The 27,004-nt window shown below is 38.4% G+C and overlaps 1 protein-coding gene across 1 annotated transcript in view; it reads right to left on the bottom strand.

Annotated features, from left to right (window-relative positions):
• Positions 1-27,004, bottom strand: part of BANK1 (B cell scaffold protein with ankyrin repeats 1) — a 173,810-nt gene that overhangs the window by 16,416 nt on the left and 130,390 nt on the right. The window contains 1 exon segment of the mRNA XM_081332237.1: positions 934-1,033. Within this exon segment, the coding sequence (XP_081188363.1) occupies positions 934-1,033 (100 nt within the window).

Raw genomic sequence — 27,004 nt, 5'->3', positions numbered from 1 at the left:
TGGTGGGTTATTTACAACAGCCCATAGTCCTTCCTTGCGCAAAAGCAAGCAGCATTTTGTGGACCAGGAAACATAGTTTGTCCCATCCAACCGGGTTATCCAGGAGATGCCTGACAACAGTTCCTGTGCCATTTTACACCAAAAAGCTAACACAAGCTCAGCTAGGAATACTGTGTGTACTTACTCTCAGTACAGGCCTGGGCCCATAACCAGTGTTAAGGAATTTATTGTGCAGAGGTCTCCTTGTGCTACCAAAGAGTTGCACAGACAAGGAAGGGCACTGAGAGCAGTAAAAGTCACACACAGAAATACACTGAGTTCTAAAAGCAAAAAGTATTTTACTTTGAGGTGGTGTAAAAACAAAAATGCACAGTCAAAAATAAACAGTCCAAGTCATACACAATAGCAACAGTCCAAGGAGTAATCCAAACTACAAAGTCTTCTTACCGGTCCAGAGGTCAATACACAGTTCAGGTTTACAACAGTAGTAAACCAACAGCAGAGCAAAAACAGTAACAGTAGAAAGCAGTGAATTCAGAGAGAGAAAGAAGCTACGTTCCTAGCTTCCTCTTATGGCCATGAGAACACTTACACACCCATTGGCCAATTAACAACTTAAAGACATAGCATTATGGTTAATATATTTTCAACCCAACATTGTAGGCTAGCACCATATGCCTAACAAGCATAAATAGGCATGGTTTCTCCTCTAGTCTTGAAGTCATTTAGGCTTTATCCTGAAATTTAAAACATTTGGAATGTCTCTTAATAATGTGGAGAAATGGCTACCATATATACTTTAATTGACTATCTCTGGGAAAGTAATACATATAAATTGCATTGATGTATACGTTTAACAATATTATCAAAGAATTACTTTTAAAAAAATATAATAATAAATGAATAGTGAAATGCTCCATTTTAGAAACTTACCAAGTTCATTAAAATGAGAATCTGAGCTCATCATAAACACATAAATGTCATCCTCAGCTTTTATTTCCTTCTCATCACTTGTGTTTTTGTCTTCATTTATCTGGATGGGGGATAAAAAAAAAGTCAAATAGCAGTTGATGATATCAGATAACAGCAACAGCTGGAGGTCAGATAGCAGAAGACAATGCTGGAAGCCATCTCCAACTATTTATCCTTTTCTTCCAGCACCTAATATGATCATAGATGGATTTAATCCACACAATCCCTTCTTTAGAATAGAGAGGTAGAAGAATTTTAGCAGCTGTTTAGTGATGCTCCTGGCCATGATTTAAGAACACCTGTTCTGAATACAATTACATGGGGTTTAACATGAGCTCATTGGATTTTTTTGAACAATATTGGTATTTATTACCAATTAGGAGATGAGAAAAATCTCTGCCATTTCTTAAACTACTTTCCTTCTTCATTTTTAAACTGATAAATGGCACTTTGTATTCAACCTGCAATTTTTCAGTTGGATGTGTTTGCTAAAGAATAAAGTAAAGGTAAAGGTTCCCCCGCACATGCGTGCTAGTCGTTTCCAACTCTAGGGGCCGGTGCTCATCTCCGTTTCAAAGCCGAAGAGCCAGCGCTTGTCTGAGGACGTCTCCATGGTCATGTGGCCAGCATGACTAGATGCCAAAGGTGCACGGAACGCTGTTATCTTCCCACCGTAGTGGTCCCTATTTTTCTGCTTGCATTTTTACATGGCTTTCAAACTGCTAGGTTGGCAGAAGCTGGGATGAGTAACAGGTGCTCACTCTGTTACCCGGCACTCGGGATTTGACCCGCCAAACTGCCGACCTTCTGATAGATAAGCTCAGCGTCCTAACCCACTGAGCCACCGCGTCCCTTTTTGCTAAAGGATACCTGGTATGTATTTATTTAGTGTCTTGGAGTCAATGTTTTGAACTGTCATAAAAATTATATTATGTTTTTCTGCTGGTTTTATTTGATCTTTTGCGGCTGAACTTACTTTTCTTCTATTGCTGCTGGGTTTGATTTCTGTGTGCGGCATCTAAATTCTAAACCTTTCTTTGCCGTAACCTGTCCATCTCAATAGGCAGAAATTCACAAACTATTGGGTATAGATTGGGTTGGATCTAGGCTTAGTATGCTAACTTTAGATCCCACTGATTTCCTGGGGAAATACTTTCAGGTTATCTGGTCTGTATCTATCTTTACTTTTCATTATTTTATTCCAAATGCATAATTGGCAACAAAAACCAAACAACAGCAAAACATTCTGTCTAATTCAGGATTTCCTCACCCTTTTATGAATCATGAAGCTGAGATACTAATCTGAAGAAGATGGCATTAGGGCATTTCCCAAAATTGTGTTTGCAGTCAGAGAAAATTAATTAATTCTAGGAATGGTTAATAGTTTCCTCTCTCATCTGAGATGCTCTGAAATTCTTCAATGTTTCTCAAACCCACATTCTTCCCCATTTCTACAGCAACTTCCTTCCTTGACCTTACCAAGGAAAAATAGCCCTTTTTTTCTCCCAGCGTGTGTAGAATAAGACTTATCATAAGTCTTTAGGTCTCTTCCCAGCACATCGAATCACATAAAATTGTTGATAAAAGTTTGGGGGTTGTTTTTTTTTAAAAAATATGCTTTTGAACAACTATTGCAAACTCAGTTTAGCTCCTTGGCAATTTTTAATGTCAATGCATGGATCCCATTTATGCTCCGATTGCCAAGTGAGTAAAATGAGAGATAGGTTTTCATCATATGTGGCCATCTGTTTTACTGCACATATTTCAAATAACGGCAGATACTTTTGCACTATTGCTTTCAGAAATAATAAAAGGAAATATAACTTGATCTTGGCAAATTGAATTTAAAGCTATATACCAAAATGCTTATATTGGGGGAAATTTTAAATTAGATTAGAGAAAAGACAACCAACTTATTTAATTCATATCTGAGATACATTTTTCCAGTGTTTGTATCATTTTAATATAAAATAGCAAGACATTTCTTCTTGGAAAACACTTGCATCAAATAATGAGTTTTTTTTTAAGATTCATTTGGTATTTTTGTTGTATTTTTTTTTACAGTTCTATACTTTTCACACACTTACAATATTTTTTATAAAAGTATTACATTGCTCTTAGGAGGCTATATGATGATTGCAAAATTTTCAGTATTTGATTGATAGCAGCAGCAGATTATTTTCCAGTTCAGATAGAGTAAGATGTTCATATGTGACTCCTCGTATAATGTTTTGCTTGGCAGAAGCAGAGCTATAACTTTATCTGTTTCCTCTTTTGAAAGGTCTACTCCAAGTAAATTTATTTAAGCAAGATCATCAGTGCAATCACTATTTTGTTAATGCTTAGGAATATAAAGTAGCCACAGTATAGGACAGAATGCTGGTCTAGGTGGGTCACTGATCTGTTCTTAGATTTGTATATTTTTGCTACTGGGGCCTCTTTGATATAACTGGCTCATTCATATAGAAAAATGTCTTGATTCATCTAATAGCCTTTTGAATCATTTATCTAGGAATATAACTCCCAGAATTCCCAAACAGTGTAAGCACTGGGAACTGTAACTAGGAAATCTGAGAACTGCAGTACCAATACATGTAAAAGGCAACATTTAGTGCAATCCAGATCTAGTCCCTTAGTTTATTTCCACCAATGATTAATAGAGAATCTTCAGCAATGGCCCTTTTATGAAGGTGCTTAATTCCTTCTGTAGTCATTTAAATTAGCTTACAATTAGCATGCAGCTAAATTGTTATACAGAAGTATGCAAGTGCTGTATATACATTATTTATATCTTGTATGGTAGTAAGGGAAAAAAATAAAAAAGAATACTGTAGACTACATTCTTTGATAAACCTACAAGGCCCAATGTAACACAAAATGTACATTGTTTAATAAATTAAAATTATTATGAAGCTTAATTATGCATGGTTAGAAGATGACATGTATTTGTCAAAATGTAAATAGTCTTCCCAATGCTGTTTACTCAGTCTCCATTAAGTTGCATCCTTCTTTAATGCAATTGAGTCATTTATCTGATTGTGTAGCTTCAATAACTTTAATTTTCTGTTCAAAAAACATTCAGGCGTAGCTGAAAACACCCCATGATTGGCTCAAGGTATTTTGCTTTTTGAATGGCTGTATATTACAATTAAACAGTTATTATTCTCAGCATCTTTAGGTACAACTCTACTTCAAAGGATTGCTCCTCTCCCTTATTCCTTTATATATTTTCTTTCTGAAACTCAAACTCAATTTCATTGAGGGCCACATTAGCATTGTGGTTGCCCTTGGGTGTGGCCAGGGTAATCACGGCCAACTGCATGGGTATGGCTGAAGTGGGCATGGCTGGGTGGTCACAGCTGATTTGGTAGGCATGGCCAGAGTGGGTGTGGCCTCTTGAGGACAGAGACTTCCCACCCTTCCCATTCAACGGGCCCGTTGCAGGCGGGGCGGTAGGTGGGAGGCTCATCCTGTATGTGCAGTGGAGCTGGAGGACGAGGTTGGATGGTGGTGGGGGCCAAGTGTGCAGAGGTCTTAGTGCAGCACCACCCCCACACTGATTGTGCACAACCATTCTTTACTGCCCCAACTCTCCAATGCTAGACATGATTCAAATATGGCTTAAGCCATGCAAGAACAGTGATATCACTGGGTCAAAAGCCAAATAGCAGAGAGAAAAAAATGGTCCCAGACTGTATGAAAGAATGCCTCAGAACTAGTAGTCTACTTGGGAATAATGGTGGATTCGCTCAATTTCTAAAAATGAATTTTAATTAGCATTAGTTCTATTCAGGAGATTTCAATGTTAATATCTTTACTTGTGATCAGTTAAGTGTTAGAACTTTTCTTTAGTCTGACCTTGAAGCCTTGTCTTATTTCTTGAAAACTCTGATCTTTGCCAGAAATAGAACCTTCAGAACCTTAAATGCCAATATTATCCCATTTCCTTGGGATATTGACAGTGCTTTTGCTTAATGACTTTGCTGTAAGTACTTTCTGCTGCTTTTGATCCTGACCACTGACTGTTTCTCTTGCACTGACATCTGAAACAGTGGACTAAATAGCCTTTCTGTATTGTAGAGTGTAGTCCTTTCAATGTAAACCTTCAGCTGTTGAAGGAATGAGTCTGTATTAGCTTTGCACTACCATCACAAAGGCTTGCTAGTCACACTTGCTGAGTTTGTATACAAATGCATACTCAGAAATATGTGATATGAAGCCCCCAGATGGATGAGTAATTGGGCACATGTATTTATGTGCAAATACAATGAAGCTTCAGAACAAAGTATTGTATACTACATTAGAGGAACAATAATGGTCTGAAAAGCAGTATAAGGAAACCTTGTATGAAATATTTAATTTCATTAATTATGAGTGTATGTCTGGTGTTTCAAAAGACGTGTTAACTTCCATCACTTATAGCATAAAAATGTAATGAAAAGATAAAACTGAAAATCACACTAATAAATTAAGAACACATAGTAAGAGGCATTTAAATCCAGTTAATTGTTTTAATAAAAGTTGTAGAGAGAATCTCCTTTAGGAAATAGTTTAGGGTTGGTTGCATAGTCAGCCAGATGTTTAGACAGGATTTGAAATTTTTATCCACCTATTGGGCATCATGGTTAATTGCATATTTATCCAGATGTTTAAACAGGTTTTGGCATTTTTATCCTTTCGAGTCCATCCCAAGGACTGAAAGCTATTGTTATAGAATGTAAGCTGTTCTAAGTAAAGCTGCCTTTTGCAATTGACTAATGGTGATTTTGTCAATACTGACGGTGTTCAAATAGTGGTCCAGTAGTTTTGTTTACTACTATTATCCTACTGCAAACAATTCTCTCTCAACAAAATACCCACAGTAAAATAACATAAATGACAATAAATAAAAATAAGTAAGTAAAAATTGCACACTACACTAAAGAAGGTTCACAATTTCCTCTGAAATTAACAATCCTTAAAAGCCAGACAAGAAAGGACAAGTCTGATTTCTAAGGAGCAAACTTTTCAGAGCACCACCACTTTGCCCTCCTCCCTGGACTTGACAATCTCTCATTAAAGAACAAAGAAAGGTGTGGCATGTAGCTTTTGAACCATCTACTTGAATTAATTGTTTGATTAGATATGTATGCTGCTTATTCTTCCAGGAGCTTAAGGGAACTTACACTGCATTCCTTCATCCATTTATTCCAACAACAACTTTTCAGATGTACTAAATAGGAATCTTTCAGAGGCATCCCACGTTGTTGGCATTTGATGAAAAGAGATGGATATCAGTAAAGCTCTTAAATCTGGGCATACAACTAAATGCAGCTGGGTAGCTGAAAAATTTACTTTCAAGATGCCTAGAATGGTTTCCAGATTGATGGGTCTTCCTGGCTTTTTCATGATACTATAATGCCCAATGTTCTTTTCAAGCAGGGAAATACCACAAAGAATGATAAAGCAAAATGGCATTGATAAAGATAATTCATTGTCTAGCATGACCTGGACTCACCTTTACATGAGGGGAACACTTGTTTGTTACAAGAAGCTTGTTCCTGATGAAATAAATGGCATGCTAAGTGTATTTCAGCAGCAAATATTTCAGCAAGTACTATAAGTCAGAATGCCATTTGTAGTTACTAGACTTTGAAGATAATTGAAGTGTGGAAAGGGCAGGAAGGATGTTTCAGGCTAAATTATTTGACACAGACTTATTGGTCCTGATAAGGTCTAGGGTTCTTATGTTGAACAGCCTATTTTTTTAAAGCATAAAGCTCTGTGATAAGAGAAATGTAGATCATATAATAGTCTCAGAAATTGTTTACAATGCAATTAGTTCATATGTTTGCATGGCCATTTCTAAATATGAGATTTCACTTTTCTAAGAAAGGTTTTTTAGTTAAAGGTTTTTGGTTAAAAAAACAATGGTTGAGTTTACAGCACACAAAACATCTTTATGTCCATTAGGAACTTCACTGAACTTGCAGGTAGTGCTATTCTACTTAAGAAGAACTCTATTGGCAGGAAACAATTCCCTTTTTAGCCAGAGACAGATACTATTATGCAGATGGAATTGGGCAGGCATGACTAATTGGTAAAAGCATCCAAATTAAAGAAAAATGGAATACCTTCAATTTCTCATCAAAGACACCCTCTGCACAATCATTCCGATAGCTACAAATGATATTAGAATCCAAGGATGATCTTTACAAACTAATATTGCACTGACATCTCTCCTTCTCAACAATTCCCACTTACATTACCAATTATTGACTCTTGTGATAGAGCAGTAGATATAGCAAAGGGGTATCTACCTACAGTAACATGTTCAGAGCCATGAATCCTTCTGAGATGGTCATTCTTTTAATCAGAACATGAACATAACCTTATCAATAACTCAGCTCCTCTTCCTCACCATGTCTTTTATAAAAGGAATATGGAAATTTTCCTTCCTTCCTTCCTTCCTTCCTTCCTTCCTTCCTTCCTTCCTTCCTTCCTTCCTTCCTTCCTTCCCTTCCCTTCCCTTCCCTTCCCTTCCCTTCCCTTCCCTTCCCTTCCCTTCCCTTCCCTTCCCTTCCCCAGGCTAGTAATATTTCCATCCCAAGGGAGAAAGTTCTTAAAACAGTGAAAAGGAAAATCTTATCATTGCTTTTGATGCTTTACTGCTCAGAGTAGGAAAAGCTGATTCCTCCTGGCCAAGTTTCAAATGTAAATGTAAAAGACTCACAGAATTTTTCGGGGGGGACTGTACAGTCAGGATGATGAACAATACAATTGAATGGAAGTTATGTTTACAAAGAAGGTAAAGCTTATTTATTTCCTTTTAGGACTCTTGTGCCAATATATCATGACATTTTTTTCTCTGCACTTCTAAATTACTGTAACATTGTTGCAGATATTGTGAGCATTGCTATTTAGCAGCCCTGCAAAAATTTCTGCTGTTTTTTTATTAACAAGATTCATAATTCATTCTTGATCCATAATTAATGGATATAAAATGTTATGATGGAGAGAATTTGAACCTGGCCTTATCAGAAATGGGGAGTGCACAAACCACAATATTGTTTCTAGGACTTTAAATCCCATTCCTTGCTGGCTTCTGATAGGAGCTTCCAGAAAATTCTCAACCAAATTAGAAATCAAAGCACTGTCGATTGTAATTATTACACTACTCTATTATTGGGGCTGCCCACATGACTGCAAAATAATATTTATAGCTAAAAACATTCAGTATGTAACACATATCCTCTTGTCTTGGCTAGATAATTAGAATTACACCTCCTTCTTTGTGTTTCCAATCCCATTAAAGTATGAAATATGATTGTAAAGTAAGATTTGATTTAAATGAATGTTTTCTTTCTTAAATTATTTTTACACAAATGAAGAAAACAAGGGATTTCAACAAAGAGGATGATGATGCTTTTGTTTTTTTATTTTGTTTTGCCGTGCTTTATTGTGGTCTAAGTGCTTTGCATGGATAGACAAAATGGAATGCAGTCATAATGAAGACCAAGCATTTTATATAAATCAGGTTAAAACCATAAGGTGGTGCTCTTGTATTTTACTTTTAGCTTTACTTTCCTGTTGTGACCTTTGGAAAATATGGTCTTGATGCAATAGTTCATGGACTTGATCATTATATTGCAAGAAGCTGAAGGATCTAGTGATCTATGCAGATATTTGTGCAATGCTTGGCCGTATAAACTGCCTTTAGTTCATGATAATTAATCACTTGTGCATTACAACATTATTTTATCTACATTATTATATACATAAACTGTGTACTGTTTTGATATCTAACATCTTGAGTTCCAAATCTGAAAATGTATTTTCCATAGGGACTGTAAGATCTTATGAGCCATTGCCTTGAATAACAGGTTTAAAGTTGTGTTTATGACCCAGGTGGTCAAGGCAAGGCAGGCCTGTAGAGAGTCCTTTATTTATCTGAACAAATGGTCCAGCAAATGGCCCTCCAACAAGCAGTAAGGCTCCACCCTCATGCTACCCTGAAGGAGACACCTCAGTCCCCCAAATAACAGACCCTATAGCAGGGCTTTTCAACCTTTTCACCAATTGTACCACTTTTAGGATATGGCAATATCTGAGTACCATCAGTCGCCTAGCAAAGTGTCAAAAACCTGATGACCAAAAAAAAAAAAAGGAAAAAAGTGATGAAGTACTGGTAGTCCTCGACTTACAATGGTTTGCTTAGTGACTGTTTGAAGTTACAAAGGTACTGCAAAAGTGCCACCGAAGCCACAGTCGAGCAAGACACTTGCCTGCCCACCCGGTGGCACTCTTCCTCCTGCCTGAGGTTTTCATTGTTGTGCATTTCTGTTGAGGATTGGCAGAGGGGGTGGGGGTGGTGGGGGCAGTGGGGGTTGGTTTTTATTCCCCCCCCTCTGCTGGGTGGTTGCAGCAGGTTTTGGTCAGTTCACATGATCCTAGGACATTGTGACCATCTTAAATATGAATCAGTTGCCAAGCATCTGAATGTAAATCATAAGATCCTGGAGATGCTGCAACATTCCAGCTGATTGGTGCTTCTCCTGGGCTCAGCAGAAGTGCCAGGATCAGCGCCAAGCTCCAGCTGGACCCTGGCACTGATCCTGGGGCTTCTGCTGAGCCCTGACAGCCCTGCAGCTCCAGCCATCTCTCGCTCAGGCTTGTGCAGTGCTGTTCTGTTCCAGCCTACAACCGTCCTTGTTTGCGTGTCAAGGACAACCCCTTTTCTTTTAATCAATAGGCTGGAAAAATCCAACCCTTTTATTTATATAAAGTTCAAATACTTAAGTCCAAAAAACAACAGAATATTTTCCTTAGCAAATAAATGGTTCAAACAGCAAAAACAAGCGTTAAACAAGAAGTTCAGCAAGAACACAAACAGACCACGATTTCTTTTGGAGTTCTACAAACGGTTGCCTTCAGCAACCAGCACTGCCCACACCTTCCCCTTTTATTAGCTGCCCCAAGGCGTGGCTTCTCAATGCCTTCTCCTCCTTTCGCTGAGTTGCCGCGTAGTCTTTCTCTGCTCTGCTCTGCTAAGCTGCCTTCTACTTCGAGCGTCTATAAATACATTCATCTGTGAAGCCTCAGAGTCCGAGTCATCCTCCCCACACAGCTGAGCCTCATACAGAACATGATTGGAGCCCGGCTCTTCCTCTGGCTGTGAGTCTTATAATGCCTCAGAGCCTCCCTCCAACTTTGAAGGCTCTCCAAACCCCTCCTCCTCCTCCTCCTCCTCCTCCTTAGATCCCTCGGACTCAGCTGTTGGGACCACAGGCTGGCACAGAATCACAATAGGTGCGGCCACTGATTCAGCTCATTCCACTCCCCCGCTACCACTTTTTTAGGATGGTCGCATACCACCTGCCAGGTGCCAATGTACCACAGGTGGTACCCGTACCAGTGGTTGAAAAGCCCTGCCCTATAGTACAAATAAAGTCTACATAGTAGAAGCACGCTCACAGGGCAAGGTCCAGGGTTCCAGTCCACAAGGAAAAGTCCAGGCACAAGACAATGGCAGTGCTCAGGACAAAGAAAAGGTCCAAGGCAAGAAGCAATTCCAAGGGCACAGCAAAGCAAAGGCCAAAAAGCAATCCACAAGATAAGGGCAAGGTCCAAGAGAAAAGGCGAAGAGCAGTCTTGGAAGCAAGGCAAAGCAAACAGCAACAGGCACAAGTCGAAGCTAAGGAAGTGTAAGCCAAAGCAAAAAAAAAATATCCTAGCAAAGAGTAATTACCCACGGCTTCTCCTTAAGTCACTCCACTCCAGGAGTTCCCTGTGTGGAAGGGTGGGGTGACCTCCTCCCGAGTAGTCTTGCAGCCCTTCTCTGGGCTTGCCTACACTTTGCTCTCCTTGCCCTTGGATTGAATGGAGTAGGCAGCTGTTCCTCATTGGAGGAGATCTGCTGCCTATCAGCACCACTGCCTGCCAGCAGCCGATTCTCCCCTGTGTCGGTGCAAGCAGGCAGTTCTTTGTCTGGTCGACCACCTCCCCCAATGAGGGGCCCAGGACAGCATCATCCTCAGTCCCTGGCTTCTCCAAACATGCCAAGGGAGACGTGCCATCCCTGTCAGACGGTCCCACTTCCAACTCCTCCTCCTCTTCCAAACCAGGTTCCGATGGGGCCGTGACAAGTTGGTTGAGTTGAGCAAGATTTTTACTGGCTTGAAGTGTACTTTAATATTTAACATTTTAGAATATGTACCTGTTTTATGTGAAAAGATATGTCATCTATGTCTTTCTTATATAAACTGTCAAACACGGTGCCACCCAGCTCTTCAAATTTGGAACCCTTGAGGTCACAGGTAAGGATATTGAGTTGGTGGCATATAATGGGTAATTTAACTCTCATATTGTTAACAGACATATAGTAATTGGCATTTGATGATTTGGTTCCTGCTTAATATGAACACTGGTGAATTCTTCCTTATGCATAATGATTTGATTGTAATATGTATTTCTACAATACCAGTGAGAATAACTCTTCTGGATGCTAAACATCTTGAATATTCTCAGAGTCCCTCCCTAGCTCAGTTTTGGAAACCAGAAGATAATATCCATGTATTAGAATTTCTTTTTATTTTAAAAATAGCATGATAAATTCTGTTCAAATTACTTGGGTGTTTCAGTTCTGAATAAACAATTTTGATTGTTTCTTTTCTTCATTCATAATGACATACATGACTAAAAAACTAAAATCTTACAATACCATCCACAACTATGTGACTTTCTATTAAAAATGTAGATACCCAAAACTAATATCCTCTGATTTGGAAATGAGCTGCAGAAGGAAGTTTTCTGTATACCCTCTACAATTAAAGAACATGCCTATAATTGCTAGTTATTAGAATTGTTTCATGACCTAAAGCAAAATTATTGCCACTATCCAATGACCAAAATGAATTAATTGACTGTGAGTGAGCAGATAAATAAATTGCACCTCAAGGAAAGATTTAATAGAAACAAAGAAACATCCAATTCTGTACAGTAATAGTATCCTCCGTGACCTGAAGACCTGGTTGTTCCAACAAGCGGGCCTGGACTGACTACATTTTTTAATTACGGTAGGCTTTTTACTGGGTTAAATTGTCTCGTAATTTTGCATTTGTTTAATTCTTTTTTAAATTTTTTACTCTATGTTTTTTAATTTTTATTGTTGTGAGCCACCCTGAGTCCTCAGGGAGAAGGGTAGCATATAAATTTAATCAAATCAAATCAAATCAAATCATTGGGCTATTACAAAATTGATACATATTGATGAATGTTGTCCAAACACAACATTTCACAAACTGCACATCAGGTTTTTGATAGTATTTTTCAGCTTTTAAGAGGAAAACTTGAAAAATCCAATTACTGTTGTTACCATAACTTATTTTTCTTGGTTTTGAGGGTCTCCTTTTAAGATCTGTATAGCAAGAATTCTTCCACATGGAGAATTGGTGCTCTGTGTCAGACTCTTATGTTAGCAACTGGCTGAACCAACATGCTTCTATTTCTATTGCTCCAAATCCCAACAGCAAACCTTTTCATGCAAGTTCTTTAGTGGCAAACTAGTTTCCCATTGATATCAATGCCTGGCAATCCTGGCTACTTTCCAGCCCTTCCCCTCTTTGCAGCTGTCAAAGTGCATAGTGTCTTGGTCTCTCACACCTGAGGGGAATCCAGGACAATTTGCCGTAGCCAACTTGCCATGGCCATCTTACCATGGCTAACTGCAGGACAATTCAACACTGTATTAATTGTTTCATTTAGTTATTTTTATTATTGGTGGCTATGTTTTATCAAAATTATTGTAACTCTTGTATTTCTCGACTAACTTTATTATTATTTTATTATTATTTCTCCCGGTTCAGCTGAAATTAATTTAACTTTTGTATTTGTTGAGTTGTCCTGTGGTGAGTTGTCCCACAGTAAGTTGGCCACAGTGAGTTGTCCCATTTCATGGAGGAGTAGATGTGTTCCCAGAGCCTTTAGTTAAAGTATGTCATCATGTGAGAGCCAGGAAGAATGCCTGCTCTGTGGCAATTCCTGTTCTCCCCCATCCTGCTCGAGATTCATTATTTTCCAGGCTTTGGGAACAGCATAATTCTGGAGCCCTCTTTTGTCCTCCTGTTTTGCAGATGGGTGACATGGCGAAATTGGTTTTGATAGTTTGGGGTTTGACTGGGAAGTGGAAACCCTAAAATTCATCAAGTAGTCTCTATAATAGCTACTCCAAAGTGAATTTTCCCATCTAGTAAGGTCTTGTCTCCAAAAGAGTCCCTTCTATATAAATAGGGACTTCTTAGTGGTGTCCTCCTCCCGTCTTAGGGAATAGTTTGATTTTATATGTAACAACAGCTTCCTTCCTAATGAGTTTCCATCAAGAAGTGAAAGTTGATTCTAGGGGGGAGCATTTGGGGATGTTAGATTTTAGTATCTACCCCTGTTGGTCAATGTCATTATAAAACTTATTGTTTATTATTATCATATTGTTTTTAATCCTCTATTTTTTTTCTTTGAAGGGAGAAATCAATAGAGTGGCAATAAATTAAATAAGTAAATAAAGGCATACAGCTGAAATAAATCAACAACCTAGCATCTTTCCAAATGAGAAAATGCATGAAGGTCTGAATATGCTCATTTTGGCAATATCACCAAATCACCAACCAAGGCCATTGCGAATCTCATTCACTGAAGAATAGACCATGTGTGGAGTTTGGCAGTTCTTAGGAAACTTGTTTTCTGCATCCTAAAAGCAACAACGCCAAATCTGAATCTTAGGATTTAAACCTGCATGAATACGTGCTAGACTGAAGCCAAAGTTTAAGCTTTATGCCCCTGACTGATCTAACAGCAAATTAAGAATAAAAAACAAAATTGTGGAGTATATGACTGTTGCCCGATATCTTTCTCATGTATATGCCAATTACGTTAACCTTCCTTAAAAAACACTCTCACCTTTTCCAAGAGTCATGTAAAAAATAAATTTAATATATCCATAGTATGATGGATACTTTTTCCTGGAATTAAGAAGACCCAGTGAATTGGAGGAAAGTGAGAAAATGGTATCATTCTTTTGCAAAACAACAAGAAATGGGAACAAAAGCATGTGTTGGTGGGAATCACATATTCTTCACAATATAGTTTTAGGCCCTTGGTCAACAGAATCTCACATACAGAGATGAATAATGGAAGAGCAAGTGAGAGCGATGTTGGGGTACCATAGAGGAATTTCTTTCTTTTTTTCTACTTAAGCACTGTAGTCAAGCAATTAACATTTTAAAGCATGCAATTTGATTAGCACTAAATCACTGTCTCATAAACAACAGAAATGTACAAGCTGTCTGTGGTTATAAAATGATCTCATATGCGTTTGAAAATGCATCACAGCATTTTACTTGTTCGCTTTCCCAGAAAGTAATTTCAGATACCTTGAAGAGAATAACATGGCCCTGCAGACATTATGTGAAACTGAATTCTGGATTTAAAGCAGGTAGATATCAAATCCCCTTCCCCAGATTTGTTGTTTGGCTCTTCCTGGTAAGGAAACCCAGAGGGCCAAACATAAAGAGGTTATTTTTGACATTCTTCTTAGGATTGGTAAAAATGCCTCTTCCTTGTCAGATCCTATTTGTGGACCTAAAACGTGTGCATTTGGATGGGGGGAAACTAAAGTTGATTTTGAAGATCACAAAAATGAATCACTGCAGTTGTTAAGTTCATAACATGGTTGTTAATTGAATCTGGATTCTCCATTGACTTTGCTTGTCATGACAAATGATCACATGCAACCATCATAAATATGAATCAGTTGCCAAGCATCTGAATTTTGATTATGTCACCAATGCTCATAAGTGTGAAAAATGGACATAAATCAGTTTTTTCTGGTGCCATTGTAATTTCAAATGGTCACTAAATGAATGGTTGTAAGTGTGGGAACTCAGCTCCCTAGAGAAGGAAATATTAAAAGGGCAGAAAAATATATTTCCTCAAAGGATCTTAAAGAGGCAGGAAAGCATGCCCAGTTTTCTTAATAGCCCCAAGTCTCCCTCCCCCAAGCAGGGACCAGCTCTATAGAGATGCAGATGTAAATCCAGGGAGGTAGGAGATTAAGAAGACAGAGACCTAAAATCTACATACCCCATCCAAAGAGTCATCAGCCCAGCCCCAGGGAAGCAGGACATGACCTTTGGATAGGATCAACCCATCACCATCAGAATACCAGAAAGGCACACTCAGACTCAGATCAAAAGTTTATGACACCGAAAATAGCCTCAAACAGGAACAGGAAGCAGCTCCAAACAAAAGGATCCAGAGGGTATAAAAATCCACTCCCTACATGTATTCAGTCCTTTTTTTTCTGCCAGACCATCTTCCTGTCTGGCTCACCTCTTCAATAAACTACAACCTTCTTCCTAAAGCAGTCGCCATGTTTATTCCCAGCTTAGATGGAACCATGATGAAGACTTTTCTTCCAACATAAGTTAAGTACTACATATATTCTTTTAATAAAACAGAGCCACTCATTCTTTATAGACAAAGACCTGAATCCTGTGGGGTGGGAAATGGATGGCATATCCTCAAAGGACCCCTTCATGTAATGGGAAGGTCAGTCAGGAAGCATTAGCTACATTCATCTAGATTTGGAGAAAAAAAACTACCTTTTCAGAATGTGACACTTATAAAATATGTTTCTGCCTGAAAATCAATAACGCATTTTAAATGTTAATAATATTATTTGTAGTAAATACTACAGTTGCTAATTTTAACAGTTCATCTTTTAAGTACTAGTCACAGCCAACAGCTCATTGCTAACTGACAGCTAACTGACAAATCCACCCAAAAAAGTTTACATCACATTTTCAGTGTGTGAAAGTTGGGGATGCAATGGGTGCATTAAACATGTGCTACTCTAACAACTATGGATTCAGGCAGATGCAATTCAATGAAATTCCTGTAGTAGGTATCATTACAGGTAGTCCTCCTCTCACAACAGTTGATTTAGCAACCGTTTGAAGGTACAACAGCAATGAAAATAAAGTGACTTATGACCATTTTTTTACACTTACAACCATTGCGGCATCCCCATGGTCATGTGAACCAAAATTCAGACACTTGGCAACTGATGGTTGCAGTGTCCTGGGGTCATATGATAACCTTTTATGATTTTCTGACAAGCAAAGTCAATAGTGAAGCCAGATTCACTTAACAACTGTGCTACTAACTTAACAACTGCAGTGATTCATTTAACAACTGTGGCAAAAAGGTCATAAAATGGGGCAAAATTTACTTAACTGTCTAACTGTGCATGAGTTTCAGATTTAAACTTCTAAAGCAGACATGTCAAACACAAGGCCCGGGGGCCAGATGCGGCCCGCGAAGTGGTTTCATGTGGCCCACGAAGCCATCCTGGAAACAGTGAGGGAACGGCCCCCACTGCCTTGGCCCTGGCCCAGAGACCTTCCTTCTGCCAGAGACCCTCAGATCTGTCCCACTCCTGCCCAGGCCCCCATAGGCACCCTTGATGTGAACGATGTAGAGCTGGCCATGCCCATCCAGTAGGCCATACGCACTCTAGCAACGCCCACCCAGTAGGCCACACCCACCCTGGCCACACCCACCCGGCCCCCTGAGGGCAACTGCAATGCTGATGCGGCCCTCAATGAAATTGAGTTTGACACCCCTGTTCTAAAGTCAAGCATTTAGGTCAGAAGTGCCCCATTTCTTAAGGCCTTGTGTCTTACAGAAACATAATTAAAAAAACGAGGAAGTCAGAACTTGTTTGCTTCTATCAACTCTAGCAAAGCCCAAGGGTAAGATACTTCCTTAGAGTGACAACAGCCCAGTGGGAGGAGTTTCTTCATGAGATTTAATTAAAGCATAGAAAACAAAAAGCCTGCAGACATAAAATGCAGCACTTTTAGGCAGACTCTTCTCCTGAAAGTTAAGTAAGGGAAAGAACACCTCGCTCCAGTGAGTAGTAGAATTTCAAAAGCCCATTTTATTTCATCAAACTGAGTAGGAATTGATAACGGGGGCGGGAAAGCTAGATAATTTTTATTTCTGGGACTAACCATTGTCATTGGTGCCCTGTGCTCTCTTTTCTTTGGTTCCTTATTTTTAATCTATATCAGGATTAATTTCAACCAAAGGATTGTCTTCTATAAATCAGGACACTTCAACCCCCATAGGAACAGTTTCTCCTGCATATGATGAAGAATCAAATGGCCTTTCATTACAAAACGTTCTCTCGGGAAATGCTTTCGGGGAAAGGACACAAAGAATTAAAAATATTGAACTGGTTCAGCTCTTTATTCACTGGTACTGTAAAACTCTTAGGCCCATGTTCCCATTTCAGATATTTAAGCAAGCATCCTTCAGTAGAAAGAAAAGATATCTTTAGTGTTTGTTTTAATTCTTCATTTCTAATGTGAGAGACACACAATATAGGAAATATATAAAAACATGTAGTCCTCAGCTTACGATCATTCATTCAGTGTCCATTGGAACTTACAGCAACAATGGAAAAAGTGACTTATGACTGTTTTTCACACGACCGTTGCAGCATCCCCAGAGTCATGTGATCAAAATTCAGATACTTAGCAGCGGATTCATATTTATGACCACCTTTCATGAACTTCTGACAAGCAAATTCAATGGGGAAGCCAGATTCACTTAACAACCATGTTACTAACTTAACAACTGCGATGATTCACTTAACAACTGTGGCAAATAAGTTTGTAAAATGGAACAAAACTCACTTCACAACTGTGTCACTTAGCAACAGACATGTTGAGCTCTGTTGTGATCATACGTCGAGGACTACTTGGATGCCTAAATTTATTCCAATTGACTAGTAATTGCAAGGTGTATTGATTACTCTAAAGCAGGGCATACATAGTTTACCATCCGGGACTATAGACTCTCCTTAAGCTTTTATCCCTTAAACGTTTGTCCAATTCACTTTTTTAAAAATGAAGTTAAGATGGCAGCGCCTGGATTGGCTGCGGCTGCATTGGCTCTCAAAGGTGAATTTTTTTTGGAGGGATATAAGGGACTTAGGTGACATGATCGGGAAGGTTTTAATGTGTTTGAGCAATGTAGTGGAACTGAGCTTTTGGAGGAGTTGGAGGAGGTGGTAGCATGCTCCAGGGGCGAAAAGGAGCCAGACCCCTTTAAGGAAAAGGTGGAAGAGACAGGATCAGAAAAAGGAGAGGAGGCGAGGTTGTCGTGCAGAAATACAGGCTAATTTGAGGGCTAATGCACATGGAGCTCCCTTTCCATCTGTCCTTTTTGGCGTTGTTCGCTCCCTAGAGACTAAACTGGATGCTCTGAAACTTGAGCTGTCCACGAACAAGGAGTGTATATTGGAAGTGGTGACCCTTTGAGAGCTGTATGCAACGAAATTTCATTTTGATTTATGCTGATTGGTGTATATTCAAAGTGACAATAAAGTTGTTGTTGTTGTTGTTGTTGTTGTTGTTGTTATTATTATTATTATTATTATTATTATTATTATTATTATTATTATTATTAAAAATAAAGAGCTTGGAATTGAAAAAGGATGCTCAAAGTGTCAGTTTTGCTCTTAATACATCATCTCATAATTAAATAAGAAAATGGTTTGAACATTTCAGCTCCATCTTTTCTGAAGCTGTAAGTGGGTTTTGAGGCTAATATATTTTTCTTGGTTTTTTTGGATTTCAGGTTAAATAGAAATAATCTTGCAGTTCTTGCTGTTGAGCCTGCCTTGTGCTGAGTTGCCTAATTATAATAATATATTTTGAGCAGGACCCAAACACTTTAGAAAAGTGATTTTAGATTCTATTTAATTTATTGTTTCTATAATTGTGTAATAAGGAGTGGCACAGAGAATATAAAATAAACAAGTTTGTAGGGATACTATGATATGCCGATTCTTGAGCAGTGATATTTGGAAGAAATATTAGCTGAAGTCAGGAAACATGACATTCTCTCTATTCCATATCCCATTTCTAACATTGCTAGAAACTTTCCCCTCCTCCCTCAAATAGCTACTGGATTCTTGTACATCAAATTTCCCAAAACAATTATCATAGATATGGAATATAATATAGACAAAAGGCTAGTTACATTTTCAAAAAACAACTTTCTTGATACTACCAATTTCATTTGTATGAAAACTGGTTCTATCGATCAGCTTGTACAAGCACCTACAAAATATGAAAAGAAACATATGGCTACTCTATACTACAAGCGTCAATTGATTTTATATTTCTTTACTCATCAATTTGGAAAAGCCGCCTGGAATCTTTTATTAGAGATATCTATAATTCTTTTCACACGTTAGTTCCTAGGGATTTTGGCAAGAGAGAACAATACTGGTAAAATGAGATAATTGTAAAACTAGATGGAATGGAAGTATAGAATCTGGATGAACAAAGTTATGGAGTTAGCAGTGTGCATTATGGAAAGGCCTCCACCACAACTGACTCCAAAATTTTCATTGTTAAGCAGGACAGTTGTTAAGTGAGTTGTACCCCATTTTATGACCTTTTTTGCCAAAGTTGTTTAAGCGAACCACATGATTGCTAAGTGAATTTGGCTTCTCTAATTGACTTTGTTTGTTGGAAACTAGCTGGAAAGAGCACAATGGGTGATCTCATAATCCCAGCACAGTGGAACTGTCATCAATACATGCCAGTTGCCAAGTGTCAGAATTTTGACTGTGTGATCATGGGGATGTTGCAACAGTCGTAAGTGTGAAAAAATGGTCATAAATCACTTTTACAAGTGCCATTGTAACTTGGTCAACTAAATGAATAGTTGTAAGCTGAGAACTATCTGTACTTCAATTATTTAAAAATACTGCATGCTCGATAATCCAGAACATGTTTTACTTAGAATCTCTTTCTTGTCACTCTCTTCCATGTGATTGTGGACATTTGCTTCTCAATCCAATCTTTATGATATATTTGGGGACTATATGTTAAATCCATTTAGGTATAAAGTGTAGATACAGTATACTCTGAGAAATTCATGTAAAATATTGCAGTAGCATTTCTCAATATGAGGGCAGCATGGTGGCTCAGCGGTTAAGATCTGGACTTGGAAAGCCAGAGGTCCAGGTTTGAGACCCGAGCGCCACACAATGGGGTGAGCTCCCATCCTTGCCCCAGCTCCTGTCAATGAAAGCATGCAAATGCAAGTAGATAAATAGGTACCACTTTGGTGGGAAAGTAACAATGATCTGTGATATCATGCTGGCCACATGACTGCAGAAATGAGTTTGAAGAGCGCTGGCTCAATGGCCTTGAAACAGAAATGAGCACTGCTCCCTATAGTCCGCAACGATTAGTGGAGTTAAATCCACAGAGACTCCTTTACATTTACTTATTTTTCAATATGAATCCCTTAGGCATGTTAGATTATTATTCTCATTCCCCCAGCTATTGTGGGTCCAAGCCATCATAATTATAAAACAGTTCATAACCATTGTGCTGGAGAACAGGAAGACTTACTGTATAAACAATTCTGCTAGAGAGAGTGAAGGAAGAAAAGGTAAGTGAATGAATGAATTTCACATTGTTCAAGAGGAGATACATATACATTGTAATTAAATGAATATAAAGATTTAAACTAGAAATGAGCAGCAATAATTTCAGTTCTGGTAGAGAATTGAATTGGAATAACTCTGATGAAATACCAAATAGACAAATATTGCCCATATAGATTATAGGCTGCAAAGTTATATTTTGTCTCCATTATTTTGTTGAAAAAGTCGTTGCTTGGCAAATCCAATCTTAATTAAGTTTATTGATTCCAAAACAACATTTGGTAGAATCCACAATATGGGGGTCTAAGAAGCTGGAAGACCCATGGCAAATTAATCAATGTGATAAAAAGAGAGAGAAAGGAGAAAAAAATGAATGCTAGAACAAAGAAACAGTTTTAATATCCCTGAAGCAAATATCACTTCGTAAGCCACCCTATTAAGTTTACAAAAGATGGAATTGCAACAGAAAAAAGCTCACATAAAAGATAAATCACTGAATATAAATGATGATTTAAGATATAAAAAACTGAAATTATAATAGCTGGACAAACATTTGAACTGGAATGGGAATATTTTTGGATTTTAAACTATTCTATTCCAAGAGCATATTAGGAGGCAAAGAGTATTTTAGTGAGCAAAGGCTAATGAGATTAACCCACCAATATGTAGGAGAAGACAGGAAATTGCCTTTTTAATCAAACAATTTGCTTCTAAAATTTCCCTTCTTCTTTGCTGCCTAATGCCTGGACCTTACATTAGGCTACTCTCAGGGGTGAACAACCAAGTCCACATGTGAAGAATTTAATTAATTGATTTGTTGCTCAAGCCTATACACAATTCTCAGACTAATGGCTTGCACCTGGGTGAGACTAGATAAGGTTCAACATCATTCCAGGGGGTTGGACTTTTCCCTCTTCAGCTACATAAGGATTCTAGACTGAGTTCCCATTTGATTCCTCTTCTTAGCTCAGCCAGTCTTTCCTACAACTAAGTAGTCTAAGCATGTTCCATGGAAAGTTGACTCTCTAGAATCAATGGGATTCACAGGTAGTCCTTCATGCACAACCATAGCTAGGCCTAGAATATCAATTGTTGAGTAAAGAGGTCACTAAGTGAGATGCCACATGACTGCTTAGCTAAACAACCATAATCCTGGCTTTCCCAGTATAGTGAAGTGCCAGGTAGAGGACAATAAGCCCCTCAGATGTGGTGGTGTGGAGAATTGGGTAGAATGATTGTGAGAACAATGACATTTGCTAGGATTTACTAGCATTTTAACCAGATTTGATGTTTATTTTTCAAGGACATCAAGGGATTTGGCCTCCAGGAGAGGAATGGCACATTGGAGGAATGAACCTCAAATCTGGCAAAATTTTTCCATCATTCTGGAAGGCTCAGAAAGATGGTGTTCGTTAATGTTTTCTCCAGATTTGAGATTTGTTTCTTCAGGGCATGGAAGGATTTCCCCTGTATGGAAAGAAGAAGAAATCCTTTGGTGCACTGTGGGAAACAATTTCAAATCCACAGCCTATCATCTTGCAACTTCCCCTGTTGGCTTCCCCATTTATTTTCTGGGGAAGCCAGCAGAGAAGATTGCAAATGGCAACTGCATGATCACAGGGCACTTAGCAACTGTTTGTAAATGTGAACAGGTTGGCAAGTGCCTGAAACATGGTCATGTGACAAGGGGAGGGGAAATGACACAAAGTTTTATGAGAGTTGTAAGTTGCGGATTATCTGTATTATAGAGAAGATAAAGTGGAAACATTGAAGTAAAATATAACATTATTTCAATCAGGGCTTTTTTTCTCATAGAATGCTCAGAACGGCATTCCGGCACCTTTTTTTGCCAAAAAAAGCTCCCTCTATTGGCTTTCCTAAGCCTATTGCAGGGCTAGGCAATCTTGGCTCTTTTTTATGACTCGTGGACTTCAACTCCCAGAAATCCTGAGCCAGCCATGCTGAGGGGAAAGGGAGAGGTTTCCAAGCTGAGCCATGAAGTCCTTGAGTTATAAAAGAGCCTGCACTAGAGGAGGACATTAACATTATTTACAGGGTTACTTCTTTAGGAACTAAACTTTTAGAATCTAAAACAGCTAATTCAAAAAAGCCAACAGGAAAGAACCTCACATTTTCCATCTGCCTCTGTCTTTTGGAAGGTAAAATTAGATAACAAAATAATCTATTTCCTATGTTAACATCTCTGCAATGAAATCAATAAATGTAACAGGAAAGAAACGAGAAACATTTTTCTCAATGTAATATGTCTAATTTAGCTGATGCTAGAAAAAAATAATATCTTTTGTACATACTCTTGAAAACTATTTTGAATCTAACCATCTATTACAACTAAACCACTTTAAATTAAACAGTTCTTAAGAATGAAATATTCCTGATTTGGACTTTACTTTTACTGTTTGGACTGTTGTGTGTTTTGAAAAATATATTATTTAGAATCTAGTTATGTTGCACTTCAGTCTTTAAATAATTAACCTAGTATATACATAACAATATATGATGTTTTCCCTGGTGAGCTTAACATCAATAACAACATTTATTAAAAAGTCTAAAAGAATTTCTGGGGGTATTATTTGTACATTAAAATTTTGTTTAGTCACAATCTTTCACTTTTCACATTCTGGACAAGCAGTGGTCATGTATTCTAGCGAAACAAAACTAAGTCCAAAATATCTGTATTACATCCAGAAATGCCAACTTTGCAACCAATATTTCTCATCCATAACTATGGCACCCTAAGGATACCTGCATACAGTACATGCAAATGCTTCTCTGGGATCACTAACGCAGCAGGGATTGCTTTTTCCTTCCAGTAACATATACCTAAAACCAGTTTATTGCATTTGGCAATTGCACTAAAAAAAATCCTCATTGTCAACCAATATAATTCATTTAATTTGAAATCAAGTGAAAATTTGATTTAAATTATTTTATTAAAACAAATTAATGGCAATTCTTTTATAAGAAGTTGCCTCAAACAAAATGAGTTTGACATGCTTGGTCTAGATAGTTGAATGCTCCAAAATAAATTCTAGACCAGGCCTGTACATGCAGCCTACCAAGCACCCTTGGACAGAGCACAGACTATTTTTTTTTAAAAAAGTAATAAAATCACCACCATTGCCCTGAAAGTCATGTTGCCTAGTGCCTCCATGGCTTACCATGACCATGAGCTCCAACACTGTAGATGCTCCTCTAGTCACCAAATCATTGATTAGCCACCAGCATTCTTTTGCAGACCACAAAGATTTTTAATTTATCAGTGTGGGCCTTTCCCTTCTACAAGTTGCACAGATCTCTTCTAGATTTTCCTCTTGCCTTTCCAAGTTAACTCCTTGGTCTGTCATTGAGCAAAAATTGACTTTGTAGGGAAGCATATTATCATTTGATGTATATTTAACATATGTTCTACCTTTATTTACTGATTATATAATATTTGTATGCAATCCACATGGCGAGGTTTGGGGCAACTTACAATAGAAAAAAATATTTTTAAAATCATAAGATTAAAACATAAAAGCAGGGCTTTTTTCCCTCATAGAACACTCAGAATGGCGTTTCGGCACCTTTTTTGCACACACACAAAAAGCTTTTGCACAAGCTATGCTACTCCCTCTATTGGCTTTCAAAAGCCTATTGGCTTTCGAAAGCCAATAGGAATTGCTGCTGAGCGTGCCAAAAGACTGGCCGGCAAACATTACACCAGCAAGTTGTCTGCAGAGAAGGCAAGTAGGCAGGAACTTTGCATCCCTCCCTGCTGCCCAACTACACCATCTCAACTAGGTAAGTAAGAGAGGACAAGGAGTGGGAGGTGGGTTCTGTGGAGTCCATGTGCACTCCTTGTGCTCACCCGTGTCAGCCAGGCTGGTGGCCTACCTGGTGCTGGACCTTCACTACCGTCGCCTTGCCCTGTGCGCCTAAGTGGATGCCCTGCATTGCCTGGCCCACACCGCCTCCGCCACCCACCCTGCGCAGTCCCCCCATATAAAGCGGGCCCTGCTGCTCCCACAGCACCAGCCGTGCGGCTCTGGCTCCGGGGGGCAGCCCGCCACCAACACCCCTCGCACCCGTGACTGCAGCAGCACCACCCACCTGCCCCCCACCTCCTGCACCCACCAAGATGAGAGTTCCCGTACCTTTTCTTTTTTTTTAGAAAAAAAGCACTGATTTCAATTCAAGAAATCTGAATATTGATCAAAGCTCCATTAAGTAACCTTTAGTGAACAAGCAAGGTTGGTATTAAACAGCTTCATCCTTCTTAGATCCCTTACAATTAATTTCCTTGCTAACTTGCAGCTAAAGAGTGAACATTTGATCACTTAAAGCTTACTCTCATTTGCATCTAACTGCACACAAACATAACAACAAACAGGGATCAATGGGAATATACAAGGTTAAAAGGACTGAGATTTACATTATGATCTCAAGGGAAATTATGTATTATTTGTACATACTGCCAGAGAAATTATCTAGAATATACAAAGGCACTTCAAATATGTGTTGGAAATGTGTACAACATGAAGAAACATTTTATCATGCTTTGTGGAACTAAAAAAATTGATTCACATATATACTTTTTTGCAGTGGAATATCTGCAAAAAATTCCATTTGCTTGCAAGCAAGAACTGGTGGGATCACAGAGTAGAAAAGGAATAAGCTAAAGTGCTCCGGGGCTTTACAATTCAAACAGACAGGCACTTGCCACATAATACTCCAGACTTAAAAACTGTCAATAAGAGGGACAAAAATGTCTGAATAGTGGATATTGCAATACCCGGAAAAGAAGAATAGAAGAGAAAATCACAAAATACAAAGACCTGCAAATAGAATTAGAATAACTGTGGCAAAAGAAAGCAAAGATACTACCAATACTAATAGCCCCCTTGGGTTGAATTCCTAAACATCTGGACCACTGCTTGAAAACCATCAGCACTGATAAATTCACCATCACTCAGTTGCAAAAAGCAGCTTTACTTAGAACAATTTATATCAGGGGTGTCAAACTGTTGGCCCTTTCGCCGGACATGTCACAAGGAAACCGCGCCCACCCCATTGCCAGTAATGGGGGAAAAGTTCCAATACATTGCACAACATCACGTGATGTTGCGAGTTTGACATGTCTGGTTTATATCAAGAAACAATACCATTAAATACAAGGTATATATAAAAAAAACAATCATAAACAACCATATACTAACAACCATAAACTCTAAAATCTATCACTCTCTAGCTTATATAGGATAAAACAAACCTTAGTAATATTAAATATATATATAAAAAAAACTAATATAGAAAAAGAAACAAAGAAAGAAGCCTTATTCAAATATAAAACTTCTTAACCCTATACTTATTCTGGATAAACTCAAACCATTCTCTCCCTTCCATAATATAGCGTTCCTACAAGTAATCTTGCAAATAGGCCGAAATCTTCGCCATTTCAACCAAGTCGGAAACCTCTAAAGCCCACTCTTCTATGGTCGGCAGTTCCTCTTTCCAGTACTAACCTATCAAAAGTCTTGCTGCCGTAATTAAATTCAACATCAACTTAGTATGTTCCACCAGACTTTTATCCAAAAAGCCTTAACCTTTTTACAAGTCCACCATATATGAAAATATATTACGTCTTCATCCCCACACCTCCAACATTTAGGCTAATGATTCAGATACATACTTAGCTTTTTAAAATCTAAATACCATCTATAAAACATTTTGTAAAAATTCTCTCTTAGATTTCAAACTTGTTTAAATTTTACATTCCTCACCCAAATCTTTTCCCACCTCCCACTACTTGGCTGTAAGTACGTTGTGAAAGTTCCATAGACTTCTGCTGTTCTTGTTCTTTTATCTTTTTTGATCGTTTTAAAGCAGCACGCGTCACCCTCTGTTCTCTGGGATCATCCAAAGGTGTTATAACTTGATCTCCTCCAGCACCATTCTCCTCTGTCTGTCCATCTTCAGCCTCTTGATGTTCTCCTTCTCCAGATCCCTTTGCAGCTTCCAGAAGTGTTAATGGGGTTGCTTTTAAAACATTATTGTAAAAATCACGCGCTTGCATCACAGTAACCAGACGATACCTTTTACCTTCATGCATCACCATCAACCCAGCTGGGATCTCCCATCTGAACCTTATATCTCGTTGCTTGAGCTCTTGCACAAGAAATGTAAAATCCTTCCTTCTCCTTAAAATCTTTGGAGGAATTTCTTTTAGAACCAGAACTTCTTGATCAGCAATCACGACTTTAGTATCATAGGCAGCTTGTATAACTTCATCTCTAATTTCCCTTTTTGCAAAATAAACCACCACATCTCTAGGCAACTTTCTCTGTCTAGCAATCCATGAATTCACACGAAACACTTTATCCATGCCTCCTTTTATTTCGGATGCTGGCTGATTCAATACCACTTCAAGAGCCTCAGAAACCAGCTGCTTTAGATCTTCCTTAATATTCTCCTTTAAACCTCTGATTCTAATGGCAAACTGCATCTGGAAATATTGAGCAAGACTCA

This window comes from Vipera berus (genome assembly GCF_964194415.1).
Source record: "Vipera berus genome assembly, chromosome: 7".
NCBI lineage: Eukaryota > Metazoa > Chordata > Lepidosauria > Squamata > Viperidae > Vipera > Vipera berus.
Note: the sequence above shows the minus strand (reverse complement) of the source record. Positions and strands in the feature narration are given on the sequence as shown.